General features: G+C 38.1%; 1 protein-coding gene across 2 annotated transcripts in view; it reads left to right on the forward strand.

Annotated features, from left to right (window-relative positions):
- CPQ (carboxypeptidase Q) overlaps positions 1–22,507 on the forward strand; it is a 163,063-nt gene that overhangs the window by 103,744 nt on the left and 36,812 nt on the right. For both annotated transcript variants that reach the window (XM_030446386.1, XM_030446385.1), the window contains one exon: positions 13,990–14,081. In XM_030446386.1, the coding sequence (XP_030302246.1) occupies positions 13,990–14,081 (92 nt within the window). The remainder of the gene's footprint in view (positions 1–13,989; positions 14,082–22,507) is intronic.

Here is a 22,507-nt window from a genome sequence, read left to right on the forward strand (position 1 = left end):
TTTGTCTGTTAAAATCCTTTAATCATAGGGGTCACTGGAAAGCAAGACATGGATCGATGATCCAGAAAGTGCTTGGAACCTGCTTTGAACCTATGGTGATGGTCACCATCATCACAGACTGAAAGCTCAGTGTAAGATTTAGATCTATTCACCTTAGAAGAAAGTAACTTCTTTTCATTTTGTCCTAATGAGTCTTTCCCTATTAATGAAGATGAAGCTTCTCAAGGTCACAGCTGGTCTTCTGATATTCATGGAACCATAGAATGGTTTGGGTTAGCAGGAACCTTTAGTGGTACCTAGTCCAACTGCTCCTGAAGTGAACAGGGACATCTTTAACTAGTTCAGCTTGGTCCAATTGGCCCTGTCCAATTGTCTGTTCTAGTGATGCTATGGATAAAATACCAGTGTGGACTTGCTCAGCCTACTGTATCCTGGTTTGCACAGCTCCTCTGTGTGAGATCTGGAAAGCAAATTTCTACTGTTCATGGGCTTCATCTGACTTGTGAGTAGAAGTGGTCTACAGACAGTCTGTCATTGTACCAGGGCATGGTCTCTGCATGTCTGCATAGGGTGTGTTTGGTGGAAGAGGTGGTCCATAAAGTAAGACGAGATAGGGCCAGTGTATGTGCAGGAGGAAGCTATGGCCATTTACCTGTGTTCTCCAGACACTCAACCTCTAAAGATTTGGTCTGGTGTCCTGCTGTTTCCAGTCTGATTTCTGGTCTCCAAATTGTAAATACTGGGTTTACTGCTTGAGCAGTTTTTGAGCTAGGTTTTTTTTCTTTAGTTCCACAGCCTCACTCAAAAACTCTCAAAATAGACTTCTTAGGTTGTCAAGCTGCTATCCAAGGATGCTTTTCTCCTTTTGTCAGATGGAATCTATTTTTCCTCATCATTCCCATTTTCCAGAAGTGTAACCTGTGGTCAAGAGGAGTGCACCATGTATTCATTAAAAATTAAAATCAGGTGTTGTTCATGCTTTTAGTTCTGGCAGGGTTTAAATAAAAAATTAGCCTTTCCTGCTTCTGATCATAAGGATTTGTGCCCTTGAACAATCTCAGTGTTCCCTGAATGCTCTTTGTAGAAAATCTGTTATGTGATCAGTCACTCTCATACTGCAGTCATCATACATCAGACATCCCTGTGAATTCTTTTTCTATTTTGCATTATTTAAACCTCTTATCTCTCATTTTCCCCAGCCTTGGAATGATTGGAATATCAGTCTGTGACTTGAAAACAAAGTGCATCTAGTTTAATTTTTTTTCTTTTAAAAATAAACTAAAGAGGATTCTTTTACAGAAGTCTTACTCCTTTTTTTAGTATGTGTTTTTTTTTTTAAATCTTCCTTTTATGATTCTTGGAAAATTGTCTATGCCCCCTTCACTGTCAAGAAAGAAAAATATAATTACGCTTCTGTGTTTTCTGACTCTATTCCATTCAGAATAAACATTTTTTTTTGTCCTCCTAAGGGCATGTTCATGGTGGGACTGTATAATTCTTATTCCCTGGATTTCCCTTTATGCATGGCTGAAATGCATCACTCTCTGCTTGTTCAAATATTTGATTTCCTCTGATAGTAGCCTGTGTGTTTGCTGTACGACCTGTAGTGAAACACTATTTTCTCAGCTGGGAAATGCCAGAGTCTCTGCTGTTGCCCTGTGTTCTGGCCAGCTGTTGTGTTCAGCTCTTCTTGTTGTACCAGTGTTCTGCATGAACAAAAGTCTGGGGAAGAATGTTTGTGTCATCACATCTAACCTGTAGATAACCATGGGAGATAGGGCCTTTTGTAAACTGTCTTATTTTAATAATAATAATAATAATAATAATAATAATAATAATAATAATAATAATGTCTAATTTACATAAGACAGCATATTGATATCACAGCATATTGATTAATGCAAATTTTATATCTTAGGATGCCCATAAAATCTGACAAAAAAGGAGAGTAGTAAAAGATGTGCAGATTGTGTGAGAAATGAAGTAAGGAGTAACATTTCAAATCAATTCCCATAGACTGTGTTTTGAGCAAGCACTATATTTTGAACTGTTGAGATTTGGTTTAATATCCTTTCAGACCCTGCTAAATTTAGTCTTAGAACAAGCCACCAAATACCTTATGGCTTAAGGATAAGCCAACTCAGCTGTAGGCCACATGTAGGCATTTTTTTACTCTGTACTGGGAACCTTAAAGCCATGGTGAATTTCATAGCCATAGAAACCATGTCTGTATTTACTAGAGCATAACTTATCTTACAGCTCTGGTGATACAATCTTAAAGCTGAAGTGAACATTCTGATATATGAATTACAGACTATGAAGCTGCTATCATGTAGTGAGAAATATTCTGCCATGGTCCATTGCTTCCATGAAAACAAGATATTACTACTCTGTTTAAGCAATTTTCTTCCATGATTATCAAATTGCACTTCATCATGATATCCCTGTGACCCTTGAATGTGGCTGGTGGACACAATTTAGGCCTCCTAATTAGTGTTTTGATACTTTCATTTAGTACTTGAGGAATTACTATGGTTTAAATACCATTCCACACTTTCAACATAACCTCCTCCCTAAGCTTTTGGCTTAGGATCAAATACATTAAATTAATTGAAAAATCATAGTTTAATATGGGTATATTTTATTTTAAGTAGTACAGTTTGTTTTCTTGTTTAAAGTAAAATTTTTAACAGTTTTGCTTTAATTTCTGAGTAAATCGGATACTTACCATCCTAGCCTTTATATTTCCTTAATCTTCAGTATTTGCTTTTATTTCTTTTAATTGAGCTGGCAGTTTCTGCATAATATTGTTCATTTTGTTTTGTTTTTAATTTCTGGTGGTTTTGTAGAGTTCCAGGTACTGCAATAGTTGTGTGTTCCCTATAAGGACACATAGCAGTAGCATAGTCTGAAGTAGTTTTATGGTCTTTGAGTCTTCAAACTCCAGATAGATTTTTTTTCCCATTTCACTTCTTGATTTTGCATGAGTTTTATGCTTTTTTGAAATAAAAGGAGCCACAGGAAGGCCAGAATTAGCTGAAGTAATTTTAGAATACATTACCAGAGAGTAGAATAAAAAGATTCAATTCGTGTAAAATTTCTTGTATACATTTTAAAAGAATAGTACCTGAAAATGTAGGACCAGATTGTGAACTACTGTAGTTTTTTAATACTGTTTAGAGCTGTAAAAATTCAGTTGGACCTGGAAAATCTGCCTGTAGAGCTAAAGAGTGGAAAGTTTCAAGTTTGTCTGAATACTTGGCTTCTAATAGCTGCAGTCTCTCTGCCCACCTTCCACACTGGTGTGAGAGGAAGGGGGCACCTGCTGATGTTGTTGTTCCCTCTTCTTCTTCTTCAGGGTGGAAGCACAGACAGTAAATGCAGAGCAATCACTATTGGATGGCTACATTCCAGCAAAAGGGATCTTGCTTCACATGTTTTTTCCAGAGCTACCCCATGGAGAAAACTGAACTCCACCTGTTCTGTGTGGCTTCAGTTTCACTTTTGAAACATCCCCTTCAGCATCTTTCAGTGAAAAGACAGCACTGGCTTGTGCACATGTTGGTACCAGCAGTGGTCAGAAATAGCTCTGGACCTGAGTGAACAGAAGTGTTTTCCTTAGTGCAGCTTAGGAAATCCATACCATCTTGTCCATATCAACTCTTCTCTTCCAATTGTTTGCTTTTCCAGTAGGTCATTTCAGAAAAATTCATGAACTATTAGCCATATTGATGGATGTTATACATAGGAGTCTTTCCTCCTGATTAATGTTGAAGTTTATTGAAGCACAAAGGAAAGAAAAACAATATTTTTTTCCCTGGAACTTTTGAAGCTTATATATGCTGCTGATTGACAAGATCTCTGGCAAGCTCATGTGCTTAAAAAATGAAGAACTGGAAGTTTTTCCATAGAAGTTGCTAATGTGAAGTAAGATGAAAGTTTCATCTGGTTATTGCTCTTTATTCCTTTGTCTGGGAATAAAGATGTCTTTAGAGGCACTGAGGCAGTTAGTGAGCTGGTCAGAACTGGTTAACTCTAATTTCAGTGGAGCTGGGGCTGTTGTGATTAGCTGAGGATTTCTGATGCTTAAGAAATTCCCCTTCATAACTGGGGACGGGGGTGTCTGAGGCAGTAAACTTCTGCAATGTGCAGTTTGCCTGCAGCTGTGTCTGGCAGCTGCTGCCTTCCCCTCCACAGTTTTTAACCTTTTGATCAATTTTAACCAAGTTTGCGTGAAATAGAAATATTTAGAATATGAAGTTTTGATGTGCTCTTAGCAAGTGAGTGATTGAGGAGACGGGTGAGTGCATTTATGCCCTAACTGAGGGAGAAGCAGGAAGAAACTCTTCTTTTATCCTTTCCCTGTGATGACAGATGCCTGGTCAATCAGCACATGTGTAGCTTTGGTGTAAGCACCAGAGCCTCTTTCTTTATAATTTGTCTGCAAACTCTGCATGATAGGTAACAAATATTGCTACTATGGTAGTGAGTGTTAATTGGGGTAATTTAGAGCTGATTGCAAGGCACTGGGGGTGTTCTAGCAAGGACAAGCTGAGGCATTCCCATCTTGAAGCCGAGGGAATCCTTAGGGTGTTGCATGAGCTGTGATGTGGTGTGAGGGCATTTGGAAGCTGTAGGAGAGACAGCTCTTGGGCAGGTTGGGGGTTTTGTAGTTTTGAAGAACAACAGCTGTGTTGCTAATTACGGTCTACAAACCTCCAACCCAACTCATTTTCAGGTTGCATTTATAATTCTACAATTCTACATTTGTTACTTTGTGTGCAAGAAAACCCCCTGGTGTCTCTGGAGATAGCCAATGCCATTTGTCTCAGCATTTTCATGTTGGTCTGGTTAATGCTCTGGTGTCATTTGAAACAGAGGTTCTCTTGTCCCCGTGTTCCATGAGATTTACAAAAGAAGCTGCCTTTCCAGGTGAGGTAAAATAGCTAGTTAAACAGCTACTCATAAAAAAGCATCATAAAATTACCCCAATTTTTTTTTTTAATTTTATTTTGGGTTTTTTTTTGGTGCTATGTTTTCCTTTAGTTGACTATACAGGTGAGTAGACAGCCTGTGGGGCTCGATCCTGTTCCAGATGTTGGTTGCCAGTTTCTGTGAAGGAGGTATTAGTGCTTCTCTTATGCCATTTCAAGCCTCCTGATACCACTGTGCTTGTCTCATTCAGGACTTACACTCGTGTACATTGTATTTGAGCAAGAAGCAGATATTATGTGTCCAGTGCTTTTGGATGTGTTCCTGCATTGTTTAGCTGAGAGGCATTTCCTAGCTGAGGCCACAGGCCCTCTGCTCTGCTCCCACCCTGAGGAGCACCCTGACAAAATCACCTTGTGCTCCAGCACTAGAATCGAGGGACTTCTGTCCTTAAAGGGAGTTTGAGGGAATGACAGTACCAGAGAGAAGGCTTTAGAAGGCTGATGTATGGCAGTGTCATCTTCCCAAGCATACTATTTTATGCCTCCTCACTGCAGTAGAGAGCATGAGTTAAAAAGGCAGTTGATTTTTAATGGATGGATTTCTCTGCTTTCTTCTGAAAAACTTCAAACATAAAAACTGTTGTGTCTCTTTTTAATTAAAATGTCTGGAGACAATTTTTTTCCTGTTGAGGAGAGAAGCTGGAGGGTTCTGCTACTTGACACTACTATCTAGTTTATTTTCACTCTCACGTCTGCTAGCACAGGAGGAATCAAATAGTCAACAGGTCCTTTGTTTACATCCCAGGTTTCTTTCTGTAGTATTTGCCCCCAGGCTACCTCTCCTTGTTCAGAAATGTGTTTTCTACTCTTCCCTGGCTGTTTTATGGTCTCACTTGCTCCATGAGTAGCCAGCTCTGGGTGTCCTGTCAAGCCCAGAGGTGCACATATGCCCACCAGTTACTGCCCAGTCTGTATGTTAACGAGTGCATGTTTGCAAGGAGCCCAGTGGCTGTGTGGTGAATTTGCCAGATCACAGAGTTACCCTCCTTACCTTTAGCTGCCTGAACTGGAGCCATGTAAGGTGATCCCAGCTACTGCTACCTCAGCTCCTGCCTTTGTTGAAGTAGACAGTACAGACTTCAGGAGAGGCTGCACTCCAAAGACCAGTGCCATGGTGGATTGAGGTAGAGAGTAAACATGTCCTGGGCTTTGGTGTTGTCTTGTGCACTGAGCTCATGTTCAGTCATGTTTGCATGCCACAGGAGACCAGGAAATCTCCTGCTCTGACTGTGCCTTCAGTTACTTCTGGGAGTCCTGGTTCTACTGTGTAAAAAAATATTTGCTGTGGGGACCTGCCAGAGCAAAGTAGATGAGCAGGGCACATTTCCCTCTTCTGCACCCAAGGCAGGATGCCTGATGCCATCACTATTAGAGCAGCCTGATGAGAGAGGGATGATTGCTGGCAAAATCTAACCCCAGCCATCACACCTCTTACATGGCTTTCCTACATTCCTAGACGATGATCTATATGCACATGAGGAAGGGAGGATTGTGTGGTGATAGGTGCTATTCAGAGTTCCCCTCTTCTTTCTTTGCCAGTGTTAAAGAGAAATAGAGTTTCATAAGTTAATTTTTGTATAGATGTAGACACAGATTTGCACAACTGAAGTTCGGTTACATAGCACAGAGAACTGCAGAAAGGTTTTTAAAACAATGTACATAAGTATTTCAAGACACTACTTGAATTGCATTTAATGTAACTCATAAGGAGTTGATTAGACTGATTTTTTTTTTCTTTAAAACTTATTTAAAATTAAAATTGTAACTTTCATCTGAATTGTACCTGTGACTAATGTGCCTAGAAAACCGTAAGACAGACTTCTATGCAGTTCACGTCAGTCTTTGTGCAAAGTTGCCTTTCTTGAGTCCAAATGACCTAGCTAATATATAAGAACTAAAGATATGTTTTATTAAAAAATTATCACTCTAGTAATTCCTTTCCTGCTAATTTAAATTGAGGTCATGTGACTGCAATTTTTACCTACTTACTAAAAATTTTATTAAATGTTCTTCTGAATTTCCTATAGCCATGGTGTTGTAGTTGCTTGCTGTATAGGAGATACATTATGAAACATGATTAAATGACTGTTTTTACAGTAGGGTTGGGGTTTTTTTAAATTAAATATGCCTGATATTAACTCCTTGTTCTTACATTCTTTCCACTTCCCCAAAGCTGCATATTTTATTCTGACCTTCACCTTTCGCAAATCCATTAAATCTACTTGGTATGAAATAACTTTGTGTGCTGTTGCACTACAACTGCATTTTTTCCTTCATTTCAACATTTGCTTGAATGCATATTTAGCAAATGCTTAAGTCTTCAATTTCCATACAGCGTTGGTGTAGCAGAGGGGTAGCAGACATGCAGAGCTGTTAATCCAGCAGGAAATTTAGACATAGGAGTCCCCATATCTGTGTCATCCATTCTCCTATGAACAGCTACTTGCCCAGGAAGTTCAAGGTAAAATGTATGCTTTGCTCATCTATAAAAATCTTCAAAACCTACTGACAGAGGCTACTGTGATTGTTTTTCACATCTGTAACATGGTGAAAGGCTGAAATCCTTTCCAGATGAAGTCAGGCGCATCTTACCCGTACTGGCAGTTGTTTTAAGTTATGTATTTTGACTATGGAAAGACAAATGTGGCTTTTCAGACTCATCAGCTCAGAGGACTGTGACAGATTTGGCCTTTGCCCCATCCAAAGAGCAGAGAAGCAGAGGCAGAAGGCAAAGCCACCATTCAGTAAGGTCAAACCATGTTTGATGCTTTGAATCCCAGAGAGGGAAGGAGCAGGGTCTTCCATTGCCTTTTTTGCTCCAGTTTGATACACCTTTAAGGAAGGAGGTTTCCCTAAGGATAAGTAAGATGCATTTAAGACAGCATCTTCTTGCTTTTGTGGGTCTTGGAAAACATGGCAATGGGATTAGAGCAGGGCAGGGTGTGGAGGAGTGCTCTGCTGACCACAGTGCTTTGCTGCTTTATACATAAACAGGCAAGTAGTGTGTTTTTGTTTTTTTCCTTTACTTCATGACACTATGCTAACTGGTTCTTTGTTTAAAATTCCATGTGCAAAAGGGCACTTTGTCAGCACTTCTCATCCGAGCTGCCCCTGAGCTGTTCTGCTGGGTATGACAAGGAAGAGAAAGAAACTTTTGGTCTGGCAGCATTACTGCCTGACTTGGTTGCAGCCCATCACACCAGGCTCTGGACTGTGCCTCCCTCCTCTCCCTGCAGCTCCCCAGTCAAAATGTTTAATCCACGTTATTTTTAGTTACTAGACTTACAAATTATTCACAGCTTTTCCCTCCACTCTTGTATATCCAGCTCTTTCCTTGACATTTCCCTTCGGATATTCCATCACTTTCTTAAAATAAATCTACCTAAAACATCTCATGCTTCACACCTCCACTCTTCTGTAAGTCTGCCCTTCCTGTTCTGTCGTAAACTCATCAGCTTCTCTAGAAACAGAAAAATAAAATAAATTACTGCTGTGGCCAGCTTGACTCCTGCCTTCCCTTTATTTCTCACTCCTCAGCCCCTGTTTTGCCGACTTTTTGTCTTCTTCCTGTGATCCTATGGCTCTTCACCAGGAGACCTCATTCTCTTTACTCCACACCTTCAAGACTCAGAGGTTTATTCACTTCCCAGTGCTATCCTGTGCAAGGAACTCATCCTTGGTGCTGCAAGCAGAACCTGTATCAACAAAGAAAAATCAATCAGATTGTATTACATTAGACTGTTTTAAGACAACAAAGGCAATTTCCTATACAAAAAGCTGTTTCTGTCTTGTCATTTGAGCTTCAATAGAGAATTACAAATATAGCATAGTCAGGGTTTCGATAATACTAAAAGTGTATTTTTTTTAAACACTTTGCTTTGCCTTACTTTTTGAAATTTATGACTTTAATAGCATTTGATTTTCTCTGTTAAACCATTATTTTTCACTCCAATAAAACCCATTTTTGGACAGACATTTTTCTGCTCAAATTGTGAGATTAATTGTCAGAATCATACAAAATTCTATTTCTAATAACAGGATGAAAGACAAAATCCTGATTGTTTAGAATGGAGAAAATGTCTTCATTTTCAGAGGAAAAACTCTGGACATCCTTGATTAATTGCATTATTACTGTCACCCTATAAATTGCAGTTTATTGCCATAGGTGTGTATTATTTGCAATTAGCCATCAAAGCAGGGTGCTAAGGGGAAGAACTATTTCTCTAAAACAGCTTTTCTGTGCCACAGAATGCAGAAATAAGGTAATAATCTCTAATATACTTCAGAAGATTGAAATTTTCCTGTCTTCTATTTCAAAAGCTATCAGAACCCTGCCATAAAAGCAGTATAATTGTGTAGCAAATATTGAGAATTTACACATCCTCACTTCACTGAGACCTTAAATTTATTCCAGAGTAAGTGTGGGCTCTAACTCTGGGAATATTATGGAGGACTGCAACACCAGAACTCCGTACAGTCTATTACAAATTTTTAAAAAGGGCTAAAAAACTTATTGTGACCTGGTGAAAGTGACCTTATTTCATATTTCACTTGAGGTCTAGACCAGAATAGGAAATATTATAACTAAAATTATCAGTGATATGAAAAAAATCGTGTGATGAGAATGCAATGAGAGCTAAAATACGTAATTTTCTGTGAAATCCAGCACTTCAGTTGAACCAGGAAATAAAGTGCTTGTTGAGATTCTGGAAATTTCAGAAAATCTCCTGTTTCCTAGTCTGTTAGTAAGTCAAAGAGTTTCCACTTCAGCAGATCAGTTCTAAAAGAAAATGAAAAAAAGCCATCTGCATATTTGGTCAGATTAAAAAAATATTAACAGAGCATCACTAGTTTGGAGGAGATTTTAATGATGCATAAAAGGACTGCCAGTGCCTTGTTTGCAAAACAGTGCAGTTAAGAATAACTGTTGATACTGCTAATTTGACCCTAGAATATGCACCAGAAATTGCTTTTCTTTTTGCAGAAGGCTGCTAATAAAGTCAGAAGACTTGGGAAATTTCCATGACCACTGTGCCACAAAAAGACACAGCAGAAGAGAGGATGGGGAAAAGAGAAGGCATAGCACAAAGGAAACTCAAAGACTGAGACACAGTTTCTTATGATACTGTTTTCAGACAAATCCAGTTGGTACCACAATAAATTTAAAAGGATGAGGGCAAGCTAATAATAAAGAAATGTGTAAGTACCTCATTAAAAAGGACAGTAGTCATGAGTTTGTCAACGTATTCCAACTTCAAAGTCTACACCTGCAGTTTGTCATCAAAGGCAGCCCTGAAAGTCAGAACGCCATCACATGAATCAGCCTTGGGTAACTGGTGTATTAGGTCTGTATCAGGGACCTCTGCAAGTTGTTCATGGAGTAATTTCAATGACAAATTTGTGACATGGAGTATCAAATAAGAGTGTCAATGTTTTGTAGTTTGCCTGGGAGAAAGTAAATGGTGTGCAGCCACGACGTTCAGCTCCAAAAAGCAATGGAGTGGATGGGGTGTGGACAATAATCTGCTGCAACTAGAAGAGAGTGTGTGCTTGGCAAGATCACTATCTTTCTTGAGTAATTTCAGCTGATAAAAAGCACATTACTCAAGTTGAATTTCCATATTGTCATATAGCTGAAGTGTTCCACATTATTGATATAACATCAGGGGCTTAGCAGAGATCTTAAATATACCATTTCATTCTTGTTTACAGAAAACCAGGCTGGTAATTGAAGTGGAAGCAGACTATACCACTGTTTGATGGTGAATTCTTCTTTAGCAAAATATGGATTACTGGTTTTATTTTTATTTTATGCTGTGGTAGAGGTCTTAGAAATACCAGGCATTTTGTGAGAAGTGCTTGCATGATAGATATATCCCAACTAATGTCGCCCAGAAAATCCCCTATGTCTAATCAGCTGTAAACCTGAAAAAGGTAGGGAGTGCATTAGGAATTTAATGGTTGCCAGCATTGTCAGCACATATCTTACTACTTCTTGAATAATCCTTTAAAGAAATTCTAGGCCACAGGGTATTAATGCAGAAAAATGAATCACTCATGATGGTAAATAGAGCAGTGGACAGGACTTGAGGATGGTGTATCTGTATTTACCTCTCCCTAGTAGTTGCTGAAGCAAATACATCAGTGGCTTAGGCATTATTAGCAAGAAAGGGATCTGGTAGTGCAGTTTGTTCTACTTTGATGCTCAGTTCAAGGCTTTTCTGGACACTTGTGCAGGGCCTTGGGAGGATGAAGCTGTCAAAGCTTTAAGAAACCTCATGGTCTTTGCAGCTTCAGAGCACTTAGTGAAAGGCTACAGTGATTTTCCTTCTTACTGGATACAGATGAGCTTCAGGCCTATCTTTGTACTAAGGACTTTCTCCTTTCTTCAGCTAATGCAACTTCTTATGAATATTCTTAAAAGTCAGGAGAGGTGGGAAATAAATGCAGCTTTCAGACTGAAGTAATAGAAAAGTACTTTATAAACTAAACCCAAGAAGATAGTATTTCCAGCTGAACCCACTATAAGTTAGAACAGTGTACCTGTTAGTGTACTCACATCAGTTTGCTTATGTGCCTCATATGAGCTGAGCAGCTCTTTGTTTTGCTTATGGATGATTCCAATGCTTCACTTTCAGAGGAAAAAAACCTTTTTCATAACTTTTCTATATTTTTGATAGCTTATAGCAATATGATGACTTTATTGAAGAAGTCTGATTAGCTACTATACAAGGTATTCTTAGAAAATACTTTATTTAATCATAGAATTGTTCTGTTTGGAAAAGACCCTTAAGATCATTGAGTCCAACCATAACCTAACTCTACTACCACTACTGATCTGCTGAGTCCAGTGCTAAACCATGTTTCTAAGCACCGAATCTAAATGTCTTCTAAACACCTCCAGGGATGGTGATTCAGCCACCTCCCTGGGCAGCCTATTCTAGTGTTTAACAAAGCTTTAAGTGAAGAAGTTTCATTTAGTATCTAATCTAAACCTCCTCTGGTGCAACTGGAGTTTCACCTTCTGAGTTATCCTCTTGTGAACCCCTATTATTCTCTTTACTGGGATGCTGCAGTAAGATGAAAATCATGGGATTTCAGTGGTTTTGAGAAGTGCTGAGCTCTGCAACCTACAATTGAGTTACATAAGCTTGGATCCAAGTGACTCAGGGAGCCATGGTAGGATCCCCACACTGATCATCAATTAATGTAATTATAGCTTGCTACAGTTCCCAGAATGGTCGATTTAAATGTTTCGGTTTTGTTTTCTTCTGATGTCCTTTTTGTTGGACTATGTAACATGTCATTCACATAGACAAAGTTAATAGAGTCACTATTGCAATTGTTAAAGTTTTCCTTCATTGTAATATTTGCTATCTGCCTCTCTACACAGTGCACCCATCACAGATCATAGTTCTATATAGTCCAAGAGCTATTTTATCATGCTTTTTCCACACATACTTGAGTTATGATCTGCATGACCTCTGATTTTGTGGAGATGGTACCTTGATTAGGAACTGATAGCTTTTAAGAAGCAAACAAAAATAATTAAGTACCATTAAAGCAAATATTGTAACTTAAGTACAATATATCATATCTTATATAGCAAAATATCATATCTTTATATCCTAAAAAAAAAAAAAAAAAGCGTTTTGAGAAAAATGTAACAATTTTATTTGTGAATATTGGATTTTGTTGATGTTCTTTGGTCAGAATAGCTGTGATTTTAATAACAGGTAGATAAATGTATGTGTCCTGTGCTGCATCAAGAGATACACAGACAGCCAATTGAGGGAGGTGATTCTTCTCCTCCCCTCTGGTCTTATGTGACCCCACCTGGAGTACTGTATCCAGTTCTTCAGTCCCCACCATAAGGAGTCAGAGCTCCTTGAATGTGTCCAGAGGAGAGTAAATAAAATGATCAGAGGGCTGGAGCACCTCCCCTATGAAGACAGGCTGAGGCAGTTTGGGTTCAGCCTGGAGAAAAGGAGACTCTGAGGTGACCTTATAATAACCTTCAAATATCTGAAGGAGACCTAGAATAAAGCTGGGGTAGGGATTTTTACACAGGTGTGCAGTGAGAGAACAAGGGGCGATGGTTTAAAACTTGACAAGGGGAAATGTAGGTTAGACATAAGGAAAAAAGTCTTTACTGTGAGGGTGGTGAAATGTTGCCCAGGGAAGTTGCCATAAAGGGGAACAAGTACTATCTGTTCAGTTCTGCCATACAAGAGGCAGTTTCAAGATTTATCTGGGGCCATACCTTTCTTACTGAGCTACCAGAGCAAAATAGAAAATGGCCTTGTTTTAGCCTGGTTTAGAAAGCTGTGCATACATGCAGCAGCTGATTGAATTTCAGATTCCAAAGTACAGATTGTTGCTTTTCATTTCTCTGATAAGAAGCACAATAATATTGCAGAGCCCCTCAGTTCTTGAAATGGGTAAACATTTCTCATAAAAATCCAACAGCTCATCTTCAATTAATTGTAGTAAATTAACCATGACAAAGCAATGGCAATTCTCATGAAATATTGATATGGATTTGCTGAAAGCAGATGTGTATTACTTACTGCAGACCACCCCAATGACAGCAACATGTGTCTCACAAGATAGCTATTTTAATGGTTGCACTTGATGATCTTTAAAGTCTTTTCCAGTCAAAATGATTCTATGGTTTTATGTTACGGTTTTCAGGCACCTACAGGATGTGTCTAAAAGGTGCTTCTCTTGTGCTACTATAACTGTTCATAGCACCACAACAGCCCACTCTTTCCTCTCATGAACTCTTTCCATGTGCCCCAGTCCTTCCCCCCAAACAAGAAAAAAAGTGATGGTGGCAAAAAACCCCATACTTGAAATAGGTTGTTTGGTGAATGTAGAGATGATTGAATTGGAATGCAGACTTTCCATCCATTGGAAGGTGTAGATCAGTTAAAAAAATGCTCACATATATGGATATTTAGAACTAAAAATAGTATTTAAAATTATATTTTAGGACTTCGCCCAAAAAGGACTCTACGCTTGGTACTATGGACAGGAGAAGAGCAAGGAGGAATAGGTGCCAAGCAATACTACCAGCTGCACAAGGTAAATGCTGTCTTCAGATGATTTGTTAGACAGAACTTTTTTCCCTGGTCTTGTGACTTGGATATTATTTTTCTCAAAATGTTCATATTAATATCTAATCAAAAGTAGTGATTCCAGTTGTGCCTGAAAGTGCATATTCTGGTTTTAATCATAAATGTAAACTTCATTTTACAGTGATGTGACCACACATACACATGTTCCGCTTGACCTAAGATTGTGTCACAAAACTGCTCTGAAATAGGTACTTCATTATGATATCTGTCACAGCTTTCAAACATAGCTAACTTTCTGAGAATACTTGATGAATGGTCCACATATGTTGGCAATATAAATAACTTTGTCTGCCTTAAATATTTCTTCTTCGTTGCATTTTCCCATAATATTTTACTGTGTAAAATGTAAAATACTGCAAATAAAAGATCGTTGTTATCTTATCATAGTAGTGTGTAACCTAAAATACTCTGTCAATTATTAATTTTGTGGGATCTGGAACATTTTAAGTGCTTGATTTCCAGTGATGCAAGGAACACACAAACTCCATGACTTTTTATCAGGATAAAAATATTGTGTGTCTCTCCTGCATACAGCTGGCTTTCCGAAGTTGGAGGGCAGTGGCGTAAAAACGTTTTGGAGATGTTTTAGAATATGTGTGTGGGGTTTTTTCCCAGAAAAAAAAAAATGCTATACCTGTATATTTAAGCTAAAATTGTTATCTTTTATTCTTTTCCCTAATTTAATAGTATTGCTCTCCATAATGCTTAATATATCCAACCAAAAGACATAATGAATGCAGATGTGTTTAGGAAGTCACGTGCTCTACAATAGTACAAAAGTAGACTTGAAAGTGATTTCCAGAAGTATTTTTAATGGTAAGCAACCTATTGGAACAAATAAGTAGAATTTTCACTTCAGATCATATTCTTTGTGATGAACAAAACTAAATCAATTTGCATGTGCAATAGAGTTGTCAGTTGTTATTGTTCTCTGGCTAATTGATGAACAGTCAATTATTTCTCATTAACTTGTTTAACATTGCTAAGTGTATTAGTTCTTCCTTGTATCTCCAAACTACAAGGAAAGCTCAGCTCTGTCATTTGAAAGTGGTACCTTAGGGCTTGCTAACTCAGCTTAAGGAAGGTGACAAGTTGGAGTTTATTTTGTATTAAGGACTGGATTCACCACTGATGTGTTCAGCAGGATTAAACTAGAATGAAATGTTCTCAAGTGTGTAGCACAGGAATGAGATGCTTCTGGTGTATGAAAGGGCATTTTGGAGGAGCTGGAGGGTTGCTTGTGCACATCAGTCATGAGAAATGTATCATCACCTCTGTAGATTTCCATGTCAGAAAATGAGCTCCATCCTATGGTGGTGTTTTCAGCAACACATGAAATTCTCTCGTGCACGTCTCATCTTTTGCCAACAAGTCTGCATTTCACTTTTGTCTCTACGATTTATGTTCAGATTTAATATCAAAAAGCAGGCTTGAGGATCAAATAAGGAAATATAAAACAGGCTGTGAGCTGTTTGGAAGGTGTTTGGTTACTTTGCTTTTAAAAAAATCGAGACAAAGATGTGTCTCAATTTTTGCTCTTCTGATGCAATTCCATCTGGATGTTTTACTCTGTGAAGAAAGCCCAGTCTATCTTCACAAGAATTTGTAATTCACATGGAGAATTTAAGCAGAAGTGACATCCGTCTGTTGTTTGTTACTCTTATTCCCCCCCTGCCATGGGATCTGGCATAATTATAGATTGATACAACTATAGAACATCACATTACTCATAATAAATAAATAAAGCAGATTAATGCTGCACATTATATTTAGCATGAAAAATAACCTTTTAATGATTTACTTGTGCAAATTTCTGGCAATTAGGATGGTGTGGCACAAACATTGCTTGATGATGATAATGAGTAAAAGTTAACTAAGAGGGGTATTTAAAGATGCCTTGTTAAATGAAAGATGGCCTGTATGAGTCATCTCCATAGCTGGGCTTATTATGGCTTTAGTTCACTACAAACAAGTAGAAATATGAATGCAATAATTCAGCACAGACAGACATGGATTTCCTTGGCATTGTAAATTACCTCCTGTCAGTGGGAGTGTGGCAAGGGAGAAGAAATGAAGACAATATAGTACTGGACAAGTACAAATACTCTTACTTTTGTAGATTATTTATTATTTCTTTCTATTTAATTTCAGGTCTTTCTTTCTCATCCATCACTCCAGGTTGCCATTGCTGGAAAGTGGATGAGTTACTGCAGAAATAACTGAGATAGCAGCAGTGGAGTGGTTTTAATATGGTGTCAATAACTAATTCATATCCCTGCATAATAACATTATTTATATAGAATCATAGAACACCTTCCACTAGACAAGGTTGCTCAAAGCCCCATCCAACCTGGCCTTGAACACTTCCAGGGATGGGCAAGTGCCCACAATTTCCCTGGGCAACCTGTCTCACCACCCTCACAGTGAAGAATTTTTTCCTAATAGCTGATCTAAGTTTCCCCTCTTTCAGATTAAAACCTTTTCCCCCTCATCCTTTCACTACATGCCCCTGTAAAAAAATCCTTCTCCAGCTCAAGTAAATCACTCAAGTATTTCTGTAGAGCCTCACATTACAGTTTCTGGTTAGTAAAACTAATGCTAAGGTATATTGGCTGTTCACAGCTTCATGAGAATGTAAGACCTGCCATATTGGGTTGACCAAAAGCTCAGTCTAGTGCTGTCTCAATTTTCTACTAGCATTCAGTAAGGAAATACTTAGGAAATTCATATTTGTCCAGCTGCAGCCAGAATAAGCTCAGACACACAGATTGCTAGTGCAACCATGCTTTCATTTTATAAAACATTTTTCTGGAGAACACCTCCTGGTCTTCCTCACTTGTTTCTTTTTTATGGTTTTTCTAAGACATTTTGAAGAGTTAAAAGCCAAGTATTGTTCATTTAATTTCAGTGCCTCAGTGAGTGCAGGGCTGTCACTCACTTGCAGAGCACTTACACTGTTTTGACAGTGAGGTAGAAGTGTCCCAGGGGAATCACCAGCACATTTGCTCCCAGAGGAGATACCTGCTGAAGTGCTCACTGCTTTTAACTGTTACCCAATATTTAGATTTAATCCCAGACTGAAAAAAGGCTTGATTTTCTGTGATGGTAATGACACCATATCCTGATGAAAGGTACAGAAATTGAAGGATCTAGTTATAAACCTGGCTCCAGATCCTGGGGTTCAATGCTGCATCTGAAGTCTTTGCCCAGTGCTCCCTGTTCTGTAACCCAGTTGCTGAGTAGGGCTCATATGTACAGACAATACAGTAAATAACTTCAAAAACATGAAACATTGCAACTGCTGCTTTCCTTTCCAAGTTAAATGGAAGAAGCAGGAGGAACATGGTTTAGTAATTCTGGAGGATCTTATGTTGCCACTGTTCAGTACGAATTCTGCTACAACCTTTAACAATGATAGCTGAGTGCCCTCCAGTAGGTTTTTAAAGTTTTTTAAAATTTACTCTTATGCTGTGTTAATGAGAGGAGAAAGAAGTACATGTAATGAAATGTCTGGACTCGGTGTCATTGCTTCAGACTAATTTCTGTGAAAGATCTGTGTACTGTGATGACAAGGTTACAGTTGTTTGCCCAGCTGAATTAAGGGACTATGAATGGCTGATAATATTTATTTTGGAATAAAAGTATGGCATACAATTTCCTGGAAAGGCAAATATATTTTGTAATTAGAAGATTAACAGATCCTAGGCTACATTCAAATTACTTTAGTAACTGTGTTGTGCTCATTAGAGGCATTAATGAGTTATGAATTTATTTCAAACTGCATTAGAGAAAACGTTTTTAAAATATTTCTGCTTGCTTTCATTCCTATCTTAAGGATGCTTTCTGGTACAAATGCCATACACAGTCCTAACTATTTAGAAAATATTTAACTTTATGAAAAATATCAACCACTGGTGTATACTATGGTTTCCTCTTTTTGTGTTTATTGCCAATAAGATTTGGTATTTTTCCCAAATTGAGTCTGCATTAAAACAGGACTTTCTGAAATGCTGGTATCTCACTGTTGCTAATATAAGTACTCTGTTGATGCTCACAAGAGGTTTCTACTGTGATTTGCTAATGAGTTGCTTTCTCTTGGAAGCAAACATTAAAAAAAAAATTGTCACTGTGAAATTTTCCTTCTCCGGAAAATATTGGCTCCTCAAAACCAGAGTTTTAAGAAAACTCATGTTTCATCGTCTTGTCTATTTCCCAAGGTATCAAGTACTCTGGTGAATAGTTAGGCATGGATTTGTGTCTTATTTGAACCATCATGGACTTGAATGTGGGTCCTTTTTTCCCCAGCAGAATATGTTGACCATTTGTCCATTGGCTTTTCTCAGGAAACATTCTCTGTTATTAAAACTTCTGTAAAATTTCTGCTGGTTGTTTTGACCACTGGTGTCCTGCTGATCCCTTTCACTGAGAAATGAAAGAAATGCATAAGGATGGAAACATTCCATTACAAAACTGCAAAAAGAAAATAACTGCACTGTATTCCCCCGAATCACAGTTAAGAACCAGCAGCATCAATAGTTGTGTTAAGCACAGTAAAGCTATCATCATTAAATATACAATTACATTTTACACCGGTTCTAGGTCAGTTAAAATTCATAATTCTTAATATTGAAGTGTCACATTCCTAGTGCAGAGAAACACATTCCTAGCTTTAGAAGAAGACAAATTTTGCTAAAATACTAGAAAGGGCTCATTCTTTACCCTGCCTGAAGCAGAGAAGACCCAGAATCCATCACAGTGTGGCTCCTGGCAGTCTTCATTCCTTGGGGGTAAATTGGATACATGTTTAGTGTTAGGAGAACTTTCGTCTTTGCATCTTTCCTCCCATTTCCCTCATGCTAGTAGCAAACCTGCTGTCTGAAACATGTGAAGTGATGGAAACATCTTCTGAGAATAGCTGCTCTGCTTTTATTCTCCTGGCTGATGTACCCAACCACAGGGATTTGGTGCTTTGGGATGTTCTGCTGTGAGGAAGATGGGTTCCTTCTATCCAGATTCACTGCATTTGTGCAAGACACAGAAAATTGTCACCTCTTGTTGACTCACAATGATGAATTTTCTTCTCATTGACTTCTTTTCATTTTAACATTTCAGCTCTTACCCATATGAGAACCTAAAAGTGTTCTGCATAAAACCAGAAAATATTAACAATTAATGTTAATAATTTATATTTATTATTATTATGTAACAAAAGTACTCATTTGCTTACTGAAAGAGTAAAAATCACCTTTGTCTGAATTATGTAAACTACAAATTTTTATTTTGGTAGTGTTTCCTATTTTCAGATTAAAACCTAGGACCATTCAAAAAAGGACAGTGATGGGACAGTCATTCAGAGTAATAGTCAGTGTTTTGGTATCCTTGTATTTAAGCAGTGAGAGGTCTTAAGTTATGGAACGTTTTCCAGGAAGAACACTTCTCTTTGCTATACCTCTTTCTCAAAGAAAAAAGCCTCCCAAGGCAGGGCTGCAGGTCATCTGATGCATACCTTACGTAGCCTGCTGCTGTCTTCAGAGCTGTCTGCTTTTTCCTGTCTGTCATCCCTGAGAACTTACAATACTGAATGGTCATCTCTGTGAGTGCTGGCAAGTCACTGCAGAGGAAACAGTAGCAGTATTGTACAAGGCAAAACTTGCTAGGAGTATGTCTTTACTGGGTGAAACAGTAATGAGTACATGACCAAATACTGCTCCAGGGTTGTGTAAATTACTGAGATGTTTGTCGTTGTCTCTTTGAAAATCAGAACTCCATAACTCTGATAGTGAATGAGCCATAAATCCTGTGGACTTTTTTAAAGACTGCTTTCCCACAAAGTGTGACACAAAAAATATTTCATCCTATAGCATAACTTATTCATGCCTTATCACCTATCAAAAATTGTGTTAGTCTTCAGTTTTACAGCAGCTTTCTCCACAGAATCAACCACAGAACCATCCAGGTTGGAAAGGACCTCTGAGATCATCAACTCCAACCCTTGATCCACTCTCCCCTGGATGCCAGCCCATGGCACAGAGTGCCACATTCAGTCCCCATGCCCAGCCGAGGCCCAGCCTGCAGCAGTTTATAAAAATTTATAAATCACAGTGTTCCTTATTTTCCCTCTCTTTATTCAAAAAGAATGTGAGTGGTTTGATCACACTCACGGCTACTGGTGACTATACCTCGATGCTGGCTGATCTCTGCTTCCTGACAGCTGGTCTGGTGGGTTTTTCTCTAGTTGGATTTATGCTGTTTTGCTTCATTAAATAACGTTGATCCTAAACAGCTGCTCAAAATCACACTGCACCATTTTTATATATTAGCAAACACTTAGAGGGTATTATTTTTTTTTCTTTTCCAGATGTCACACTTTGATATTTCAAGTATTTTCTCTTGTCTTTCCTGTAGTCTTAGTTGCCAGCCTGACAAAGAGTTTTGATTTAAACACACTCTTAGTGCTGCAATGACCATCATTTAGCTGTAAGTTCTGCAACACCATTGTCACTGCACTATACTTGGATCCCAATTGCTCTGAGTCAAATACTGGAATACAAAAATATAAGTGTTGGTGTTTCCTGAAGTTAAGTGTAAATCAATAATAGAAAGCTGAAAATGCACTGTCACATTAACTGATGTCCCTTATTACTGGAACAAATTAACCATTAGTCAAGGACAGTGCTTTGCTATTACAGACTCCAGTGTTTTCCTTGTGAAGTGGTGATTTTTCTCAGTGAAATGAAAAAGAAAACCCATAAGTGTGCTATTGGACAAGTAATAACACTCTGTTTTTAAATAGCCCCAAATTACTAAAGGCTTTTGAGACAGCTGTTCCCTCCCTTGTCCTTTCAGATACTTTAGCTGGGTAAGAGGAATTGCTGTCAGTGACTGAGGAGATAAATGATGAGATGTTGGAGTATAGTTTAACACTTGGTAGAGAATTAATAATTGGGATTTTGACTGAATAAGTAGCTACATGTAGGGCATACCTGCTTGAGATTGCCACTGTTTGTGCCAGATGGGACTTGTTTCCTACAAACAGAAGTACCAGTCACTTATGTGGCAAGGGTTTGTTTTCTTAACTGGAAAGATTTGACTGTAATTATATGTTTTCAAGTGTTTGCCTTAGAGATGAGAAGCACTTGTATTTTTAGTTTTGCTTATCAGACATAGATGTAGATTGTATATAGAATAAAGAAAAAAAAAAGGAAATAAAAGAAATAAAGAAATTAAAAATAGAAGTATTGGTAAGGATGGTGCCTCTTTGCATACTGAATGAAAATAGAAATAGATATTTATGGAAAGTAATTTTTCCCATGCAGTATTAATAGTGATGTTTCATTTAAAAATTCAGTCAAAGAGCTAAATATGATAATCGAAAGAGATGTGACCTCTTCTGTGACCAAGTCATAGGAAGATAAAGGATAAAAGTCTATTTTAATGTTCAGAGAATTAGGCAGCAGGTTTCATCAGTGTGATTTAATTTTCCAGTATGTGCTAAGAGAAGTAGCACAGTATCAAGATGCAGAAACTGGGATTATTTTCTAAAAAAAAAAAACAACAAACCAACAAAAAAAAAAGAGTACTGAGTTTAAAATGCTTATTTAAATGATACATTCACTTTGAGGAAAAATGAAGGAGACAGCTGAGCCTGCAGTTATTTTCTAAAATCTTACTGGTTTGTTGGGCTTTTTCCTTGAATTAATCAAGGGAGTACCATACAGTCTCACCCCACTTTGCTATGTGGCAATTACCCCTGTACCATAGAGAGCAGAGAACAATAGAGCATCTTCCCTATAGCATATTCCATATTTCCCAGTGCATATTTCTTTCTATATAAGTAGAATATGTGTGTACAAAATGTTAATATAGTGAAACCGACCTAACCCCGCTCCTCCCCCTTTTTTTTTTTAGGTAGCAACTGAAAAACTCATCAGTGAATAGTTTTATAATTAATCCTATCTTTTAGTGGACAAAATAAGGAAAAAGCTTTCTCGAGCACACATGGCACTTCAAGTAATTGTGACCTGTTTCTTTTTTGTCCCCCTGTGAGTAGTTTCTCTCCCCAGGGTGTCCTATTTTCATGCCAATCCGGCACGTTCTAAGAATGGAACCGCTTTATTACAGAGCAAGAGTATGGAGTAATGTATTGTGGGTGGTTTGTTTTCTCACTCTCATATTAGAAACACATGTGAAGATTTATAAGAGAAAACACAACTGAAGACTGCAGCAATGCTGCTCTACTAGCAGCTTATGAAGTTTTGTAACTTAGGAATTCTGGTCTTTGGAGTGGTAGGTGAGATTTCATCTCAGTATCCGTGCTGTTCCCACACTCACACTTTTCCTCACCTTACTGGCCTGAATATTCCCTTGATTCTC

The sequence above is a fragment of the Calypte anna genome, chromosome 2 (assembly GCF_003957555.1).
Source record: "Calypte anna isolate BGI_N300 chromosome 2, bCalAnn1_v1.p, whole genome shotgun sequence".
Taxonomy (NCBI): domain Eukaryota; kingdom Metazoa; phylum Chordata; class Aves; order Apodiformes; family Trochilidae; genus Calypte; species Calypte anna.